Source organism: Ptychodera flava, chromosome 8 (assembly GCF_041260155.1).
Source record: "Ptychodera flava strain L36383 chromosome 8, AS_Pfla_20210202, whole genome shotgun sequence".
Classification (NCBI taxonomy): domain Eukaryota; kingdom Metazoa; phylum Hemichordata; class Enteropneusta; family Ptychoderidae; genus Ptychodera; species Ptychodera flava.
Genome location: NC_091935.1, coordinates 34,074,995 through 34,096,014, shown reverse-complemented (window position 1 = coordinate 34,096,014; position 21,020 = coordinate 34,074,995). Strand labels below are relative to the sequence as shown.

The following is a 21,020-nucleotide window of genomic DNA, read 5'->3' as shown; positions in this document are numbered from 1 at the left end:
GAATGCCAGTTGTGTTAGCGACGCAATGACTCGTGACTGAGATGTCAATATCCAGAGCAGGTTCTGGATTGGCAGAACCTGACCCAGTAATGTGTCTATACCTTTGAGTAGCTGAACTACTAACACATACACACATTTCACTGAATCTTTCTGGAGCGATGTGCTCTTTTTACAGACAGGCGATGCATCTCATGTTTGACGAATACGGAAATGTAAAACGTGTCGAAAATACGTCATTTTATTCTGGTTCATCGTTTTGTGAACTGCCGCACAGCTCTACACCCTTCTGCCTTATCATTTTGAGACAACTACTGCTTAATAACCCTTTCAATTAATATTTCGTCCTCTCTTCATTAATATCTACACATTGAAACAGAACACATAAAAAGTAAAGTAAGTAAAACCTAATTCCTATCGATTCTCTGTAGTGCTAGAGTCAAGTAATGATCTTTATAAAGGTTATTTAGATCCGTAAGAGATAATCAAGGAATCAGATTTCTCCATGTTGTAACTTTTTGACATAATTGATTGCAATAAAAAAAAACAATACGTTGCGATATTTCATAGGTAATTCTCATAATCTTTCATTACATTACTGTATTTGTACGACATAAGCAAAATACATGTAGAATGCTTATCGCCAAGAAGAAAGGAAAAAAAGGGACATAGATGTAAAGAGGTCAAGATGCAGGTCAAGATGCAGGGGAAATCTTAAATATTTGAATAGAATGTGTATTTCAGTACCATATACGGCGTAATTATCGGGGTAATAGATGTCAATTTCCATCATTCCTCGGTAGACCGACAAAGTCAAAGTATTTCTTATTGGCAAATATCCATACTGAATTGATTTCGCCAGGCGTATGTACTATTGCCCAATACTTTGAGAAATTCATCCAGTAACACATATGTCATTCTTTCAGAGCGGATGAGTCTTATTCTCAACCTGGACCTATTTCTGTCTTCAAAAGAGTTAAGATCATCGCTTAATCCTCTGCAAGTGGAAGAATGCAATTTCTTGCCAATGTTTCAGTCTTGAAAGCATTTACAACATGTAATACCCGTTTTTTTCAGTTCTAAACAATGACAACACCAATACTCGTTAACTATGGAAGATAAACTGAAATACAGTGATGCTACTGCGTGAAGTTTAGAGTCCATCGTTTGATAAAGTTGATGAACTCGTCATGGGGCAAAACTGTGATGGATGAAAAGTTTTACATTTCTCTAAATCATCTTGCAAGCACACTGTAGTTATAAATGTCAATATGATTCGATGTGAATTCTGTATCAAAACTGTGGTATAGTTGTACAGGAAATGAAATATACTACCATTCAAAACTCATGCAAGCAACTTCGTATAGTGATGGGTTTTTTAAACGGATTGCTATATTTTACAACAGCAAGGTTTAAGTGGTCAAGTAACTATAAAAAGTAACGATGAACTAAATGATAAATTGGTCTCATATTTCAAAGACATTCAGGCAATTACCGTCCGAAAATAGATACAAATCGTCCTCAGCAGCTCTATTTGAATCTCTCGGAGCTCTCTTTCTCAGCATGGAAACTAACTTGTCTGGCATGTTAGTTCACAATTATGTCAAGCAACGATCGCCAAAGAGCAACACAGAAAATTGCGATACGGAATATTCACTTGAGTATGCTGTTTGTCAAAACATTATATAGAATGATGTCCCTCAGGTTGTGACAAAAACAGGCAATTTCGATAAATGGACTAACTATAATGCATGGCAGTTCTAGCTCAGTAAATGGCTTATTCACTAGAAGGGCAATTCCGCGGATTCGGGCGATGTCATCGTAGTTGCATTGATTCTGTCAAAATCAGGATTCAAGACTGCATTGAACTGATTCCGTCTACGCTGAGATTCAAACTAATAGTCTTCTGGGGGGAATTTACTACAAAAGGCGAATAATTTGAATGCTTTATGCTCAGCTAATGCGTTTCTGAGCCGTCTCGTATTTCTCTTCCGGACAATTGCCTTTAATGGCGGGTGACTGATTTCAGGGCACGGTTTCCAGATGAATCTGGCAGTCAACAACTGAATCTCAAGTAAATGTACGGCAGGCCTGGTTTAAAAGGCTATTTTTAATTTGTCGTTTGGTAACAGCTGATTGCGTCTGTTAAAAATCTTTCAGGACCTCATAGATAAAAAATTATTAGTTTATAACCAAAAGCTTTTGTCTTGATATACTTATATCTCACGTATTATATATATATATATAATATATATATATATATATATATATATATATATATATATATATATATATATATATATATATATATATATATATATATATATATATATATATATATATATATGAATCAAAGGCCATTGCTCACGCCAAAATTCCTGAATATTTGTACTCCTTTGAAACGATTTCGTCAAGCTCTGGAGAACAGCAGGTCCTGGGAATCCCACTGCATATTTTCAAGGGCCCTGTAGTGTTGCAAATATTTGTGCATGTGCTCGGGCCGGTGCATAATTTTTTGATTAAAAATCGTCTTTCATTGGTTCCTGTACAATTAGTGGTAATCAAATGCTATAAACTTTAGGAACTTTATTGGTTTTTACAAAGGTGAATAAAGTTTCTCGCCAATTCTATAATTTTGCCGATTTACGGAAGGAAAAACAGATGAATACATTTTGTTCGTTTTGGCATCAAGGCATTACACTCCCACTCCGAAGTTATATATATATCTCGAGAATAGCTTGATAATGGATTTGACCTTTATCCTCATGTCGGGGCTCCTCATGTCTTTCCCAGCAGATAGCTATATCTGTCACAAAAATCGCGTTTTGGTGTCATAGTAAATTAAAGGTATAAAGCACAATTTTTTCCTCTTTGTATAATAGTGTGTAATGTGAGCTCCTTTGCTGTGTGACAGTTTCCAAATACAACGCAAGCAAATGACCTGCCGCGAAGACATACAGTCAGCAACCTTATATTTTTTGATGGCAGAATATTTGTAATTTCACGGTACACTGCCAATTTAGTCCGCGTATATTATTCTGTACATAAGAATGTATTTATTTATTTATTTATTTATTTATTTATTTATTTATTTGACATATAAATTTTTAATTAGGCTCAATATCAACACATCAACCATTGACAAGATCTATATAGAATTCCTATTAAAAGGAGCTGAATGGAGAATGATGTATAGTTTTATACGGTCGCGTCAGGTGTTTTCTCAAAGGGATACCTTAAAATATTTCCATTTCACCAGTAGTGGCAGTAATATCGCTGTGTGTAAGATCAAAATTGAGGTTTTAGCCGAATGTATCTATCGCAGATGTGAAGGTCGCCTTTGTTGAGGTTGGTTATGAAGTATAATTCATTTTTTTCAAAAAATATATTTAACAAGGCACAGCCGATCGCTTTCGCCTGAATGAGCGGATGGAAAAAGTACTCCTGGCTGCATCGTCCTGACTCATATCCCTATTTCAGTACCTCTATTGTGCTCTGCGTACGAATGAACCTCGCTTTGTGTAGAGCTTATTCGACACTAGGCTGCGGGGTTTACGACACATTCATCGGCATTCATAACACTCAGTGTAACTTTATTTACGGTTGAGGTCGGATTAGCGGTTCACCGCTGGCTAATCGTCCCCAGAGTGATCTGACTAACATTTGTATAGTCAGCAGGTAATTTGATATACCCATATCCTGCTTTCTGAATAATGCACATTAAGGCATAAAGAGGTACGTAGACCATTAAAGAAAGTGAATTTCATGCTATTTTGTGAGTCATGCTGGGGTATACAGTGAAATCTTGCGTTCATCAATCTCATAAAAAAACCCCAAAATATCAGGAGGTTCGCTTCGTTTGCTATAAATTGTCTGAGTGTACAGATTGATGGAGATGGAAACAATCACATTTGTCACATTTGACTTAAGAATTACTTTGCATGACGTTGACAGGTCGATTTAATTCCCTGATAGTCAACACACCGGCGGCATGACATCGAAGAGTGCCTGCGGAAAATTACAACTGAACAAGTATGTATGTATGTATGTATGTATGTATGTATGTATGTATGTATGTATGTATGTATGTATGTATGTATGTATGTATGTATGTATGTATGTATGTATGTATGTATGTATGTATGTATGTATGTATGTACACATGCGCGTGCGTGCGTGCGTGCGTGCGTGCATGCATGCATGCATGCATGCATGGTAGGTAGGTATGTAGGTATGTAGGTAGGTATGTAGGTAGGTGAATACATATGTACATGCGTGGCTGCACATTTTGTAATTACCCTTGGTTACCATATTTAGGTTGGTCAAAAACGCATGAAGTGATGATAGGGGGCATTGAATGGTACTTCTCGACGCGGTGATGGTAAGAGAGTTTGGAAACCGATGTAAGGAGCGGATACTTTGTAAATCCTAGGTATAACAGTGGCAATAAGTTCACGTTTTAAAACACTTTCAGTTACCATTTCAATGAAATGATCTGGTTGGTCGCACTTTTGTTATATAACATTTAACCAATCATCATCACGACATAAGGAAACGACATGTATCGACACTTACTCCTCAGCTACACGGCGATCTTATATCAGGTAATTATGAAATAAGAGAAGCCATTGGAAGGTTTACGGCTATTTAAAGCAATTTGTTACTACGAGCTGAGTGCCGAATCCACGAGAACGATCAAACGATGAATGAAAGGTGCATCCGTTTCAGTGATGGGTGCGGGCGCTATTTAGACAAATTCAAGTCAAAACTTGGAATGTTATGACATCTTAACATGTTAGAATGTCTTCGCTAATAATTGCAGCGCGGGAATGGAAGTAATACAATATATCTGAGTCTCATAGCACGTACCCCGCCACTTCATCATTTAAGCTAGCAGAAAATATGCTTCCGTATCACGCCGCGTTTTATTGCGTTGATGACTCAGAACCGAGTTACGGTCGCAGGCAACAATCTCAATAGGACGATACCTTATTTCTGTAAGATATTTATTGTGTGTTGCGTTGCAAAGGCGAGATACATATTAATAAGGTATACAAAGACTATTGAATCTTCAACCCGACCCTTGCTATTTCGGTTACACGGAGTCCGCGTTAATTCTTCAGATTTTTATGGAAGTCCATAATCAACGTGTAGGTTTGGTAACAAGGCTGACATTCTTGAATAGTCACTGCCCTATTTGTCATTTTCTTCTTTTGCTCATGTGTCCTCCATTAAATGTGATAGCTGGGAGTTTCCCAGGGACCTGATAAAATATAGTAGTGATCGACCCTGATGAAGAAAACGCTACATTATAATAATAAGCCTGGAAAGGAGCCACATTTTTGCCGTTTGTCGCGAAATTTGGCTACTATCGCGCCAGGTATACAACATAACCAATAAACTCCTTGATTCATTCGGACGAAATATTAGTGTGCTATAGCCCCGCATAAAAGTATTCAAAAGTTTATCCCTTGTTTAGTATATTTGAAGAAATAATACAGTTAGGCTATTGACCAAACCCTAATGATGTAGTCAATTTGAAGCTGGGTTAGGTTTAGGTAGGCTGTCCCCAGTAAGTTACTTATAAATGTAATTAAAGTAGTTGATAACGCCATCGTCATTGCTTCAAAATGGTGTCAATTTAAGATTATTGAAAACGCTTAAACATTGCTTGTTGATGACTCAGTTCTGGAAGGATAGCAGGGCGCCCCCTACGATTACTAGATAGATAGAAGGCCGTCTGTTACCTGACAATCCATCTATTCCTTTTACATGTTAAAACTTTGCTAAAATATGATTAAAAGAAAACATGTTTGCTCGAAATAAAAGGGTAATCAGCGTCTACTCACTGACTAGTACCACCATTCAAATGAGAGATTGGTTCATCAAAAAGCCTACTTACAATTTACTCTCAACTTTATTACAAATCACTACAGTGGTTGTTATTACAAATTACTCCAAATTTTATTACAAATTGCGCTAGTTCAATTATTACAAATTACTCCAAAGTTTATTACAATTTACTGCAGTATTACAAATTACGAAAGAATTACAAATTACAGCTCTAGAGCGACAAACAGTCGTTAGAGTAAAACAGTGACAGGCCGTGTTGACAGAGAGGAAAATATATCGAAATGTACCTAATGAGGGCGCATGTATGATATGTAACCTGCTTGCCTTGCAGGTCCTTGCAGAACGACGACAATTATTCCAAGTAAAGCTCCTTCACAAACATCTTATACATAGCAAGGGCATAAAATGAGGATATTCCGACTAGCCACACTTTGACGTCAACCCCGTCTCAAATAATAAAATTTGATTTTTTTCTGATATCATCATTCAAGTGACAACAATGAGTATAATTTTATTGTTCTCTGAATGTCAACATCTCGTGAAATTAACGAAGGATAGTTTTTATTGATCTGTTCTATGGTTAATCCATAATTTTAAAGTACTGAATTGAGCTCGAGGACCACCATGGAATGGGACTGTAAAATTTCGAGTGAAGATTGAATGAAATGATCACGCAAAATGCGAAGGAAAAGACATTGTCAGTGTTGTTTATCTCGACGTGCCTCATCCTTAAGTTGTGTTTAATTTCTCCCCCGGCAGATATAAATGAAACAGTACAAGTAAAGTGAAATGGAACACAAATATTAATATTTCAAAGTGTGAAACTTTCATAAGAACATCAAAAAATCCGAGAGTTACAGCTATTCTTACGATACGGATCATTACAATGGTCATCTTTCTGACAACAGCTGTGATGAATCATAGGGGATTACGTTCGAAGGAGGAACCGTGGGATTGAGCCCGCTTCCGCCTCAGCCTTATCCTGATATACTGCTGTAATCTAGCTTGAAAACGTCCGCCAAAGGCGCGTAAACTGTTCCTGTTGACTTCCTGCTCCGCACTTACAAGGTCAAAGTCGCTGAATCAAACATCAAGTGTCAGGTCGTGCCTGTCATGTGATCATTTACGTCATGGTCGTTGCCTGAATAACTTGCGAGTACGTGTTACGTAACTATAAATTGATCAGTAACTATATTTCATTGAGGCCTGCAGTATTCGCTGTGGTCTTCAGATTTAGCATCGATGCAAAATATACTTCTTTTTCTAGTTTACGCGTGGTTATCACGACTTCTGAAAATCGTCAGGAATCGATTATGAGTGTATGCTATGTCATCTTTACCGTGGACGTCAAAAAAAGTGTCGTTAACATTGTCACCTCCCGAGATTCAGTCTTTGTCAAATATTTAATAGGTTTGCATGAAAAGTGTAATTTTTATTTCTTGAAAAATAGGATAATGTAACGTGTGGCCCTGATGATTGGATTCTCAATATCACTTGGGTGATTTCCAAGGTTTTAATCATGACGGTTAACCCCTCAAATCGTGTTAATATTTGACTTCGTTTGAAATTTAACAGAAATTAACTTTAGAGATGCATTCAGGTTATCAAACCAGTGATCACACCGGTGTCGCCACATAGACACATACCCCCGGAGAGCCACCGTCTAATCTCCGCTGGATTACCCCGACTTGTGCAGAACTCGAGTGAGCTTGTTCAGCAAGAATCGTACTACCACGTGTTTATCTATAATTGAGTCAAGTTCACCAGCGTGAAGTGTTTTTCGTCGCTGCCGTCCGGTGACAAACGTTGAGATCCCTGTTATTACGTAAGCGCTATACAGGATATGTCGCCATCTAATACAAATCACATTATTCGTTCGGAGTTCATCGTGATATTATTCTTCACCGTCTCGATACATGCATCATGTAAGTAATGAGACTGAGTTAACACTTCATCTTACTTTTGTGAATCTCCCTTTGGGTTGACAGTTCTATATGTCAATAACTGTCCTGTGTTGAGCCACTAATCTGTTTACCTATACGGCGTATCAAAGTATATGACGTAAGCCAAAGACAAACATCGTATGTTATCCTTGTATCACATCGCGGGTGACAGCCCTGAGAGAAAGCTGAATTTTTCAAAGGCCATAATTTTCAAATCAACTCGATGACAATGAAACTGTTGTGACTGTTATGAACTCTCGAACTCGCACAGTCAGATCGATTATTTTTTTGTAAATCCAAATTCACATTTTCCTATTATTGCAGATATTGTTGACTGCAGCTATGCGGATTAGATCATTCAAACGTAAATGATAACACTGTATTTTACGTGCATGGACGCTGTATTGACATGCTAAACAGCATGCATGTGTTTAAATATGACTCTTTAGAGAGCAGAACGGACATTAAAAATGCGGGTAAAAATTATCAAAAGTTACATTAATGGCTTGATCTCTACTTCAAGTTAAGATAAATTATCGTCAGGTTATTTTTATGAAGATTGTGACGCCGTGTTTTGTATAATAACTGAAAATTCAGCTTTTGGAACTGCCGCAAATGTTTGATCGCTATATAATATCCTTTTCCAACGAGAAATGAATTAACAAGGAATGACTTCTACTCTATCAACTCCAGGTAACTGTATAAGATCGATGTTTATGGTAATTGCCTGCAGCGGTTTACTTTGGGTGTATTGTTATGCTAACTATTAACAGCTAACATCTCTCTCTCTCTCTCTCTCTCTCTCTCTCTCTCTCTCTCTCTCTCTCTCTCTCTCTCTCTCTCTCTCTCTCTCTCTCTCTCTCTCTGTAGTATACCTTGACGATCACTGCGGATCGACCATCGTAAGTGAGGGCGACAGAGTGTATTCCCAGTACAGCAAATACTATGAAAACAACATGGACTGCCGCGTTGTGTTCAAAACACCGCATGCTTATCAGCGAATCACCTTAGACGTAAGTTGATGGCAATTCACCACATTTTGCAAATCGGGTCATGGTGGTAACTTTAAAACCTGATAAAATGTTACTATGTTTAATTGTTTCCCGAGAGTATGGTGAGACGAATAGTATGTGTCTTGTAACACAGTTCCTGTCGTTTGTGTGTGCAATATGTAATGTGTGCTGTTGACAAATGAATATTACATACCTCATACATAAATACTGCATTAACAAACATCATCCCGTGGCAGGGATGAATCGGGTTACAACAACTCAAAAAGGAAAAAAATCACAGTGCTTCAGAAGTCACACTGAAAAATACAAGGCAAAAAGACTTAAGGAAGATATATCGAAAAAAGAGGGATAATGCAGTCAGTGACTATTTATTCATACATGTATTGACAAGTTTTGCACCGGGCATTGTCACATAATTTTGAGAGAAGAACAACAAACTTTATTTAACAAACTAATAAAACACAGAAAATATATAAAATTTTGGTGAGGGAATTGCTTTCATTTCTGTTATATCCTGATTTACCTCTTTAATTTCGCGTATAGACCTAAGTAAAATGCACACTGGCAGATGACCAAATTTTTGAAATACATATGCTATAATTTATAATGCAATATATAATGTAAGATGTGATATATGATAACGTTTCGATATGTGGCAAAACTGTCAAATAAACTGCACAATAATTATTTAAAATTATCATCAGGTTGACCTATTGCGTCATATCCTGACTGTGACGTTGGCAATCTAGAGTTGATGGTCTGGGTTTTTCCTGACTTAAAACTTAAGTATTTAGTTTGACGTCATGTGAGAGTCTGGGGTTCCCTGATAAATATTTTCAACGATATTTTCCAGTTTGCGTGGATTGACGTGGATAACTACCTCGGATACTGCAACGACTACATCGCAATCTATGACACAAACGGTGCCCAGATCAGAAAATTCTGTGGAGCTGGGGAACCGGCCGACATATACGCTATAGGAAGGAACATCACTCTACGCATGGTCACCGATGGTAGCAGGGTCGATAATGGATTCGGACTCGTGTTTACATCCTACCATATGGGTATGTAGTTTAGAGGCTTTACAAGTAAGGGAGGCTCGTTCTAATCTGTCTCTCGTGCAAAGTTCCCGAATTAGGTGAACGGGTATAATATATAACCTGTTCATCAACCTTCTTAACTCTAAATCCGAGCCCTTGGGTACCCAATGGGATACCAATGGTAACTAGTAATTGGTAACAATGAGATCCTTTGATGTCAATCAGTCAAATCTAAAAGGGAAAAAAGATCAAGAAATGGCGATAACTTATATCTTTTGTTTGTTCATGCTGGTACACAAGGGCGACAAGAATGATGTGAAAAGACAGCTAAGCAATCTTGGATCAGAAAAGACAATCCCATCTAGACATCTTATTTCAATCACTCTGACGTTATCTTTAAGTTGCCATGACGTTAGAACCCTTAGTCTGCTGTTTATTGCAGAATCATACTTAAACATTATAGGTTTTGATTTGTTTATGTATTTTGGTCTCAAGCACAATGATGATATCGTTGACTTTTAATAAATGCGCCCTCTCAGTCCTCTTCGTTTAGTCGAAAATGTGACACATCGTCACATTTTGTCAGGTTGTGGCATTGGCGTTAGCCTTGCAGTGGAGTGCCACCGCCTTCTTTTTTACTTTGTTTGCGTACAAGTCTGCATTTGACACAGACAGTGGAGCGATCTTCTGCTCCAACACCACTGTCCATGGTCTGCATTCAAGGCATTGATAATGGACCTGTTGCAAAGAGTGACAAAGTTTTTGTGATGATCGTCTGAATAGTAGAAGTGTCCCAGGACACTATAGTAACCTCATGCCGACTGAACAGCGCCCTCAGTGGTCAATCATGCATTTTAATTTTGTGTCAGTTTTTCACAGTCGTCTTAGGTTTCAAGACACTTAATATTCTAACAACTAAGTCTTTTTCTCACAGAATATGACAAATCCTGCGAAACGCGCAATGGAAGCGCTGAGTATCTCTGCCGCAACGGACGCTGTATCAGCAGTTCCTTGAAGTGTGATGGTCTAAACAACTGCAATGACGGATCAGAGGAAAGCGGTTGTGCAAGTAAGAGCTTCAACGACAGGCATAATCACTTGGCCCTTTCAGAAAGCGCGATTTAATTTTCTGTTCCTCGTCTGTTAAGACCTTAAACATGTCATTGGCCTCACATGTGTTTCGGTGCTTTAAGTTCAACGTGATTTCCACACAGTCAAATGATTATTTGTTCCTTGGATGAAGTTTTAAAACACTTTAAAACGCCCTCATTCAGCGTCACTTCAAAATTATCTATATGACATCAAATTTGTCCCTTACTTTAGGGTAGCTTCTAACTTCTGCGTCGGGCCCTATTCCTGTATTTTTAAATCCATTCCAATCGTAGTATGACTTTAAAAATCAACTTGAAGTATTAAATACCAACAATCGATGCGAATTCAAAAGTTTACATGTGAAAAGCGTGTCATTATTGGATAGGTATTGTCAGAAAGAAGTTTAACCCCCTGATTATTGCCATTTTAGCAACAGGACATGTTTGAGGTCTTAACATTCGCTTGACAAATATGAAAACATATTAACACTTCACGGATGTTCAGAGCTCAATTCAGTTATGAGGGATAGCACTCATACACTCAGGGGAACAAGTAATTTAATCTGTGGAAAGAATAAAACCGAAATCTTGAACGCAGAACATGCATGCCTACAAACTTAGAGTAGTTCATCGAAAATGAAAAAAAAAATTGTGAGATTCTGTCATGATATACTTTTTAAAAGTGATTTACAATAATCATCATATGGATCGTTTCGAGTTCATTGATCGCGTATGTGTGTGTACTAGGAATCATACACAATACCCTTTCAGAGGCTGTTGCAATGTTTTAAAAGGGTCATCAATGGTTGCTGTAGACTGCATGCCTGGAATTGTGTAGCCTCTAATTCCAATGGAAGGAAAGCATGACACGAAACGTCAATTCAAGATTCGTCATTTTCAACACCATTTTCATGTTTTTGTCTGTAGGTGATACAGTTTGGATTGTTCTTGGAGTTATTTTCGGAGTAATTATCCTAGGAATTGTTGCATTATCTATCTGGTATTGTTTGGATTCCAAGAAGAAGAAGAAACGAGCCGAGAGGAATCGCAACCAGGTGCAAGAGGTCGTGACCCCCGAAAGCCAGAACAATTTTCCACCAGCCTATTCAGCTGATGGTGCTTACCCCCAAAATTATGGACAGGCTGTCCCCATGACAACCTACCCGACAACAAACTACGCCGTCCAACCTCCACCCTATTCTGAATCGTAATCCTAGTCTTATTCCTTTCTTGTTGTTGACTGCGCAAAAAATTGGCAAGTTCATGTAGGACCTTTCTCATTTCAAGTTTACAATCATGTTTCGACGTATAATCCGTAATCATATATGCATTTTATCATAAAATTATCATTATTGCTCTGGGCAATGACAGTGACTCTCTTGTTTTGAGGTGTAAGTGTATTAATACCGATGAAATCCGATATATCAATAATTCGGGAGACTCTGTTTCATTAGTTTGCATCAAATTATTTTTAGCCACGATGGAATGCTGCCTTCACGCACAGAACTATCAACAACACTCCAACTGAACTGTCTGAAGTTAGACTGCGAATAACGGTATAAAAATGTTGCTCGTGACTTGTAACCGCTCTGGTACACTATAAGTTCTGGTTCTTTTCTATAGAATGCTCATCAGTTCCGAATGTCTGAAGGTTTTTCTCGTAAATGTCAAGAAGGCTTCATACTATAGTCTTTTCAATAATTAAGATGAGAATCTTGGGTCACAGTAGACAATTTAGGTTTTAGACCAATAATTATCCATTTACAAATCGATATTTTTTGGCCACTGGCCTTGTGTTAACACTACAGGGAATATAAATTTCAGACTGTCAAACAATACAATAACAAACAAGGTTGTGAAAGCGTCATTTTGTCCACAGGCGTCAAAATGAGTCGCAGCCATGTCAAACCAGAAATATTAGAAACATTTGGGGCTCAAAAACTTGTATCTCCTTGTGCATTTGACCTTAATCTTTAAACGTCGATCATTACATTTTAATCATTATAAGTTTTAATTTAAGTCTAAACTGTTAGAGAAACCAAACATATCATGTGAAACAAACTTCACAGGAAAACACAACATCAATATTGTAAAAGGCCGTCCATACGCTATTAAATTTGGTAAAATATGCACCACAGTTGACAGAAAATCAAAAGTCTGTAACCGGGAGATAAATTCTGACTAAGCTCTAAGGAATTAAGAAATTAAAAAACGAGTGTTCTTAGCTTTAAACTGAACTCAAATCTCAAAACGTTGCTACACAACACCTCCGGGATACTTTCGTAAGGACAAAGAACTCGATGGTCGGTAACTATAATCTGCAATTTTTGCGAAAAATCCTTATTGACTTTTTATATGGAAGGGATAGTTTGAATTTGTGCAAAAATTGACGTTTCGAAAAACACCTAAACTTCATTATGGAAAAGATATTTACAAAGGTAAAATGAACATAGGATTACAATGTCTGCTTTCCGACATAATGCAATAATAATTCGTTTATTGGGATTAGTAATTGATTTAGTGCACGATCATGTTAAAAATTGTTTATAAGATGGGTTTCATCATGAATTCACAATGAGGGCGGGGAGCGAAAGGCTCCTACCAATTATCTAGCAATTTCATGGAGAAAAAAACATAAAATTGAAAACATTTCTCTACTTGTAAAATGTTACCTCCCTCCTTCCCTCCCTCTCCCTCTCTCCTCCTCTCTCTCTCTCTCTCTCTCTCTCTCTCTCTCTCTCTCTCTCTCTCTCTCTCTCTCTCTCTCTCTCTCTCTCTCAAGTTAGGGTCTAAAAAGATCGCGATCCCAATGTTACCTTAGACATCGAAAATGCGAAGGCTAATATGTTTCTTTTGTCTAGCTATTTTATGTGCGAAGATTATGACAAAGATGAATCACTGAGGAACATGCATGATTTTTTGCTCTGATGTCATTGTAACTGTTGACCTCTATTGTGTTGAGGAGATTGCTGTCATTGTGTGTGTATATATGAAGGAATATACATTCGCCAATGCACTGAAGAAAGCCAAATTGCTTTTCCACAGAAAAGAATTAAATTCGGCGTTATTTTTTAAAATGGTCATTTCTGAAAACACATGAAACACGTTTTAAGTAATTCGACACTAAGTTTAATTTTCGTTCAAAAAAGTGAAAGGCAAAGTTCATAAGATTGTGATTGACTTACAATGATGATTTTCTTGTTAAACAACAAACGTAGCTAACATTAAAGCTATTCGAAACGCGATCCCAGTTTGAGTCTATCTCGTATATTACTAGAAATCATTTTGATTTAAATAGAGAGCAACCAAAACGATATGTACAGTTCATGTTCTTCTCACAAATATGTTATATGCAATTTTCGCGACCTAGGAAAGAACCTTAAAACACGGCTACTTTAGAAACGTAAGGAAAACTATCACAAGTTTTATTTGTACAGATTTCATAGATATTTGAATCCTCTGATTCATGGCTAAGTCCATTACTTTAAATCTACACAAGAATGGAACACGATATGTTAGAACGATGAGATTGATAAAAATTGACGGGTGACACATGATAATAGACAATTGTGTAATGTATGAGATCAAAAAGCTATCAGTAGATTTGCCATGGTTGTCTACAATTATCATTATAATATTTTAAATAACGTTATCGAGGCTGAGCAAAACTTACATGCTAAATTGTGTTTGACTAATTGTCATGTCAACTCTTGAATACGTGATTAGCTGTAGCTGATGCACCTACATGAGTTTTTCTGCTGTTGAAATCGTGATCATAATTTTGTCGTTTGAGTCTGTAAAAGGGATTTAACCGAATAGTTTTGCTTTACTGAGAGATGGGCAAAGTGTACTGTCACCCACAGTGTCTCACCCAAACATTCTTCCGTGTATATCAGTTTCCTGGCCTTAAAAATCCGTCCCTCGAGGGCGCTCCTACGTCAGCGCCCTCGAACGACGGACCTTTGGTCTTATCAGTTTCCCTAATCACTCCTATAACTCTGACCAGTTGTCTATCACGAGTAATGACCGAATGTGCATGCAATATTAGGTTCGGTATTTGACGACCAGAATGCGTATTCTGAAATAAGCTACCGCTATTCAGGTATTGGAAGACTAGGAGATCAGATATTGGTATGACAAGAGTTTAAAAGGTAAAGAGGCAGTGCAGAAGCTAAATAACAGTGTTCGTTGAATGTACTTATGTCAGGTGCCGCCAACTAAGCTGTTCGTGCAAAAAGGTGTTCGTGCGCAGTTTTTCAGAGGGCGGGTAGAAAAAAATCGATATTTCCTGTGGGCGGGGAAAATATTTCATTTTTTCAGTGGGCGGGGAGAAAATTTTTGACAGTGGGTATCGAAAAATACGTAGAGGGAGGGGAATGCCGTGGTTGATAGAACTTTGGGGGAGATTAAGCTTTAAACTTAGAGGGGAGCAGTCCGGTAGCTTTATAGGCTGAATACGAATATATATTACACAGCTATGCACTGAACGAACGCAAACTGGGTGATAGATAAATGCTGTAGTTGCGTAAATGAAATGTACTTGTGGGAATATGTACATATAGTGGGCAATGGTAAATTTCAGTGGTGGGGAGAGGGGAGTGGGGAGCTTAAACTGCTGTGGGGAGTGGGGAGCTGGCAGAACATAGATACTGGAGGGCAGTGGGCATCATAATTTCTGTGGGAGGGCAAGTTTCCGCATATGTCAGTGGGAGGGCAGTTACGAACAGCTCAACTTTCCTCTCCAAAATTTAGGTCAAGGTCAAAAATACCTAAAATCAGTATATCATCCTTCGAAACATGTTTTGTGATGATTTTGTGAAATCGATGAAATTTACCAGTTTGCGGCACCTGTTATGTGGATCGTGTTTTTTTAAACATACCACAGGGAAGGGAAAACATTACTTCTATCTGAGAAAATAATCTAAAATAAAAATTTCTATACGACAGTCGTGTCTTTGTCTGTCGGACTGGCGTGGCCAGGTGTTTGATACAAGTTAATTGAATGCATCATAGTACTATATGTCAACAGCTAATCGTGTAAGGCTATGTTCACAACTATACTTGTGGAAGGAGACCGGGGCGGGGATGGGGCGATTGAAAATGTTTCGTGGCATGCACACTACAATACTGAAAAGGATTAACAATGCTAGGCGTATGGGGTTTGCACTTTATTCATTAAACGTTTTGAGCAATTACAATCAACAGAATAAAGATAACGGATCATAGAAACACCATGTCATGATAAAATAGCAGATGTGTATTTATTGCTGTAAATATTTCAAATCTTCCAAAGGCAAGATGAAAATAAACCTGTGTTTGGATTGAAAAGAAGCTTTAAGGAGGAGGTAGGACACTTGTTCAATATAAAAAAAATGTAAAATGAATATACAGTCCAATTAATCGTAAGAATAGAGTTGCCCGCAAATTACTCAAATTATATCACAACAAACAAAATATAAATTGGGCTACAACGATAATAAAATCAAATAATTTTGCAAATTGAAATTAATGCTGAAATTTGAAAGTCATATTAAGGATGAAGATGGGGAAACACTTAGCCACTGATTAAATAAACGAAATTAAACCTTTATCCAGTTACATACGATTGAAAATTATAAAGGGACACTCACATAACTTTTTTTTAAAATTCACATAAATGAGAGTACAAAACAGAAACTGTATCAATCTGGGAATGGAACTAAAATTGAAAACAGCAACATTATGTGGTTACTCAGCAAACTTGAAACTTAGAGGCTATTGAGCTTTGCTATTTTACTAAACATTTTACAAAACACTCGTTGCATATTCTCTTCCAAACTTATTGATATTTTTATGAAACATGAGAATGGTTTACACTCATCACGAAACCATGCAATAACAAGCCGTAGCCTCTGAGAAGGAGAATTATTGAGCGAAAACTTTGATGCAATTGTTTCCTTTATCAGCTACTATGACTCTGTCATCGTCGGTTACACAGACACCGATAGGCCGGTTAAGACTGTCACCCACGTCATCAATACGACAAACAAATTGACCACGTGATTCGTATTTCACAATTCTATTATTGCTTTGATCTGCGACATACACATAGCCGTGTTTATCCACAGCTACTCCACGGGGATGGTTCAATTGGCCATCACCACTTCCATAGGAGCCAAATGTGTACAGGAAGTGACCATCGCCATTGAACGCTTGGATTCGATGGTTACTATATTCTGATACATAGACAACACCAGTATTATTAATACAGACAAAGAGTGGATGATGAAACTGACCCTCCTGACTTCCATAGCTACCGAATGATTTGATATGATTGCCCTCTTGGTCGTAAATGTGAATACAGTGAGCAGTGTAATCCACAACATAAACCCTTCCGTTGAGAGGATTGATCGCGATACCAACAGGGCACTGAAACTGACCCTTTCCAAAACACTTTATTAGTTTTCCATTCTCATCACAGACAATTACTTTCTTATTTCCACCATCTGTAGTAAAGATATTACCATTCACTGATACAGCTGCATCATAGGGACGAAAATTATTAACATTTAGAAACCTGAATAACTTTCTATGTCTTCTGTCAACAGTAAATGATTGTAATCTTTTGTTCTTGTATTCACCGACCAAAGTATCACCGTTTTCCATCATTACCATCCCCCAGATGTTATGTAACTGACCAACCCCTGAACCTGACTCCCCAAACTTGCACACTAACCCCTTCTTTGCAATAACATTAACTCTGACAGGTGAACCCAGCACTGATTTCCTACATACTGATACCGAAAGTTCATGTTCCCCTACTTCCTCTACGCGTGTTTTCAAAGTCATCGTTCCATTCTCATTGTCCTTGACTTTCATTTCCTGTGGAGTACCGTCAGGTTTCTTCATCACAGCTTCAACTTTTGCACTCAGTGACACCTTTTCCATATCGAGGATCGATTCTTCTTCACTTCTAATGGTACACGTGATTTCTTCGCCAACTCGAACAGTTCGGGCGACTGTGTCCACTTTGTACACTGTCTGAATGAATTTTATCATCCCAATACTTTTATCACTACAAAAGTCATCAAATGGGCGAAACTCCATGTAGTCGTCTTCTACTGGCTCTACCTGTGTCTTCACTTTCAGTAATTCTTCTGTTTGATGATCAACTCCCTTCTTTGCAGACATTAGCTGTGAAGCGTTCCCATAATGCATCAGTTTCTCAACATATTCACGAGTAATTGTGAGGTCACTCTCAGCAATGTCAAGTTCTTTTATTTGTGCGGTCAGGTTTCCTTTCCTTTTATCGTATTCACCTTTCAACTCAGTCAGCAGTTTGTTTTCATCTTCTTGTATCAAACGTGTTACTTCTTGGATTGTTTGTCGGGTGTGTTTCCTGAGAGTTTCTTCTTCTCTTTGATAGCTCTTGTCGAGCGATTGTAATACTCCTTGCGCTGTGATTTTACTGTTGTTTGCTTCAGTCTCTTTCACTTTCATTTTCTCTATGGCGGTAGACAAGTTTCCGGCGAAATCCTTCGCTGCGTCGTTGACATGCCTGTACTGGTGTTTCGTTTGAGGGTGATCTAATGCCGTACACTTCGGGCAGATTGCGATTTCGCACGTATCACAGTAGAACTCGACCTGGTACTCAGCATGTGCGTTGCAGTAGGCAGGTGGCTGAACCGAGGCTGTGTCATCTGACACTGCTGCGTGGTATTCATCCAGTTTTAACAGGCGATGAGATTTCGTTGACGGAAATTTTGCATGGGCTTTAGCACAATTAAAACATATATGATATGCACATTCAATGCAGCGAGTTGTGACCTTACCGTCTTCACAAGCTGTGCATTTGTTCAATTCATCTCCACCCTGTTCCGCAAAATACACAAGTAAATCGTTCAGGAAGACGTTGGCCTCAATGCCTGCCACTCCACTGTCGGTGAGTTCATGAACCCTACGGCACACTGGACACGTTATGGTGCCATTTTCCTCGGCTAGCTTACTAAGACACGGCTCACAGAAGCTGTGTAGACACGGAAGAATTTTGGCATTCTTGTACCTTTCATAACAGATCCCACAGAGTAGGAAATTCTCATCGATTTCTGAGGGTAGTTTGCTTGTCTTTGCTGCCATGTTGGTTACCGATCAGATTGAACAACGGGTGCCCTTTGGACTTCCTGGAAGCAAGGCCTCACGGGAAGGCAGATAAGGCCAGCAAAATAGAGTTCAAAGTGCAGTCTTTGTATGCATGTAGAAATGCCGTGTTGTATGTGTCAAATGGAGGGCACAGTTAAAATGTTTTTGCGCAGTAAAGCGTTTTGCTTCAGAGCTCAGAAAAACATTGCAATTTGCAGGACCTCTTCAACGATGCCTCACAACGAATCGCCTTCAAGCGATTAATCGCAAATATCAGAGAAAAAGGGTTCTTTCCATACTCTCAGCGCGTGTCATTTGCTCTCTGTAAGCGGTACTGTGGTTGGGATGTCTTTTCTTTCAATAAATCGCTGATGATTTGGCGATCAGCTGTCATTACAACTTAATATCAGACCTAACTTCTGCAGTGAGTTTTGCAATTACTGCCGAATATTAATTTGAGTGCATTGGCTTAAAAAACCCCTCATTATTTTTATGATGATATTTCACAATTTTTAGATATCTTGGGGCTGAAAATATACAACTTGCTTGCTATGGCTGTCATGATGATGGTAAACGCTTCACCTTTTTTCACAAAGCTGACTTTGTAAGGCTAAAAATATCATTTAAGCGAATAGAAATCACTCGATCTAAAACAAAGATGTGTCGGGTTTTAATCAAATCTCCCATTTAAAAATTTTGTATTTCTTTTCATAAAGCTTAATACTACCATATCAAGATTTCTGGCAGTACTTTTTCAGTGTTTACATTTTCTGTTTGTTATCCTTTGTCTTGAAGGAGTGACGTTGTCTTTGCATGCCTGTGATCGATTTCACTTGAACTGGTCCGTATTACCACCTGTGTGACGTACACCAGCACAGATAAGATATCCATATTACTCCTGTTGTACGTCATCAACCGGAATTATTTTCCTGCACTGTACCGTTCATACATGCACACCGCGACAAAGACCGATTTGTCGTGATCGAGGCCTTGCTCTCATGACATCTTTACTAAAAGGTGACTCGATAAATCCAGGCATGCAAACATAGAAGGCATGTCCAACGAAATTTCATGTCGCTAAAACTATTATTATAGCTATTCCCAAGAATCGAAAGGGGACACGGTCGATCGTTTTATCTTAATGGCTCAGTAACGTGGCGTCTCCAGTAGAATCGTAAGGCTCAATGTGGACGTCGTAGCTGGCGATTCCGGTTGGCGTTAAACCCGAAAGATATACTTCAACGTAAGTTCAACTGAATAAATGAGTACCGTATAATCTTCGGAAAAGTGACATGGAAGGCATAAGCATAAAGTCACTCGACGAACAACGACAAATTTCCTTCATCGCACAAAAAAATTCGTAAATTCTCGCTCGGAATCAAACCTGCAGCGTAAGACTGTAACGAAGACAAGCTGTCGTGCTGTAGTCTTATGCTGCAGCGCTGTGGAATCCGATGTGTTTCGAAAGTTGACTCAGACAACCCTTACAACAGAAGTTTCCGTCAAGTAACAAAATTGGGATGTACCTACGGGCGAGATATGTGTCACTGCAAACATCAAAGTCCGTAAGACGAAAACATTGATAACCGAGATCGGGATTGACAAATTGACACCGGCAGAGACCAGTGACTGCCGCGTTGTGGCCACAAACATGCAATGAGGTACACTCTGTGTGTCATCGAACGGAATCTTTCGCGCTCGCCAAGGTCGTAAACTTGTGTGATACTTTCAACAGCCACGGCAACTCTAAGAAGGAGAATTACTTTTTCGATCGTGTCGTTGCATTTACTTCATAAATTTATTTGTAAATATACTAAATATCTCTGAATACCATGACTATCTCTCGCTAGCGCGGTGAAAGCTATATCCGACGATTGTCGACTTGCCTTGGCATCGGTACAGCGCGAGACAATGATTGACACGTTCAGGTGACCGAATCCGTATGTCTGATTGGCGGAGATACCA

At 38.4% G+C, this 21,020-nt stretch overlaps 2 protein-coding genes across 2 annotated transcripts; one reads left to right on the top strand and one right to left on the bottom strand.

Annotated features, from left to right (window-relative positions):
* The first annotated feature begins 7,376 nt into the window (after positions 1–7,376).
* On the top strand, positions 7,377–12,709 carry LOC139139139 (enteropeptidase-like). Its single transcript, XM_070707944.1, has 5 exons — positions 7,377–7,775; positions 8,664–8,806; positions 9,660–9,870; positions 10,781–10,915; positions 11,865–12,709. Exons 1-5 carry the CDS (start codon positions 7,694–7,696, stop codon positions 12,146–12,148), a joined length of 855 nt encoding a protein of 284 aa, XP_070564045.1. The 5' UTR covers positions 7,377–7,693; the 3' UTR covers positions 12,149–12,709.
* A 4,132-nt stretch (positions 12,710–16,841) lies between these two features.
* Positions 16,842–19,052, bottom strand: LOC139138079 (tripartite motif-containing protein 2-like). The gene has a single exon (XM_070706302.1). The coding sequence runs from the start codon at positions 19,050–19,052 to the stop codon at positions 16,842–16,844; it is 2,211 nt and encodes a 736-aa protein (XP_070562403.1).
* Between the last annotated feature and the right edge of the window lie 1,968 nt (positions 19,053–21,020).

What these genes read in the sequence shown, in the direction of transcription:
- LOC139139139 (XM_070707944.1), top strand. Translation starts at nt 7,694, where the DNA reads ATGTCGCCATCTAATACAAATCACATTATTCGTTCGGAGTTCATCGTG. An exon ending in GTTTACATCCTACCATATGG is followed by an intron (nt 9,871 to 10,780) that starts GTATGTAGTTTA and finishes TTTTTCTCACAG; the next exon opens with AATATGACAAATCCTGCGAA. An exon ending in AGAGGAAAGCGGTTGTGCAA is followed by an intron (nt 10,916 to 11,864) that starts GTAAGAGCTTCA and finishes TTTTGTCTGTAG; the next exon opens with GTGATACAGTTTGGATTGTT.
- LOC139138079 (XM_070706302.1), bottom strand. Translation starts at nt 19,052, where the DNA reads ATGGCAGCAAAGACAAGCAAACTACCCTCAGAAATCGATGAGAATTTC.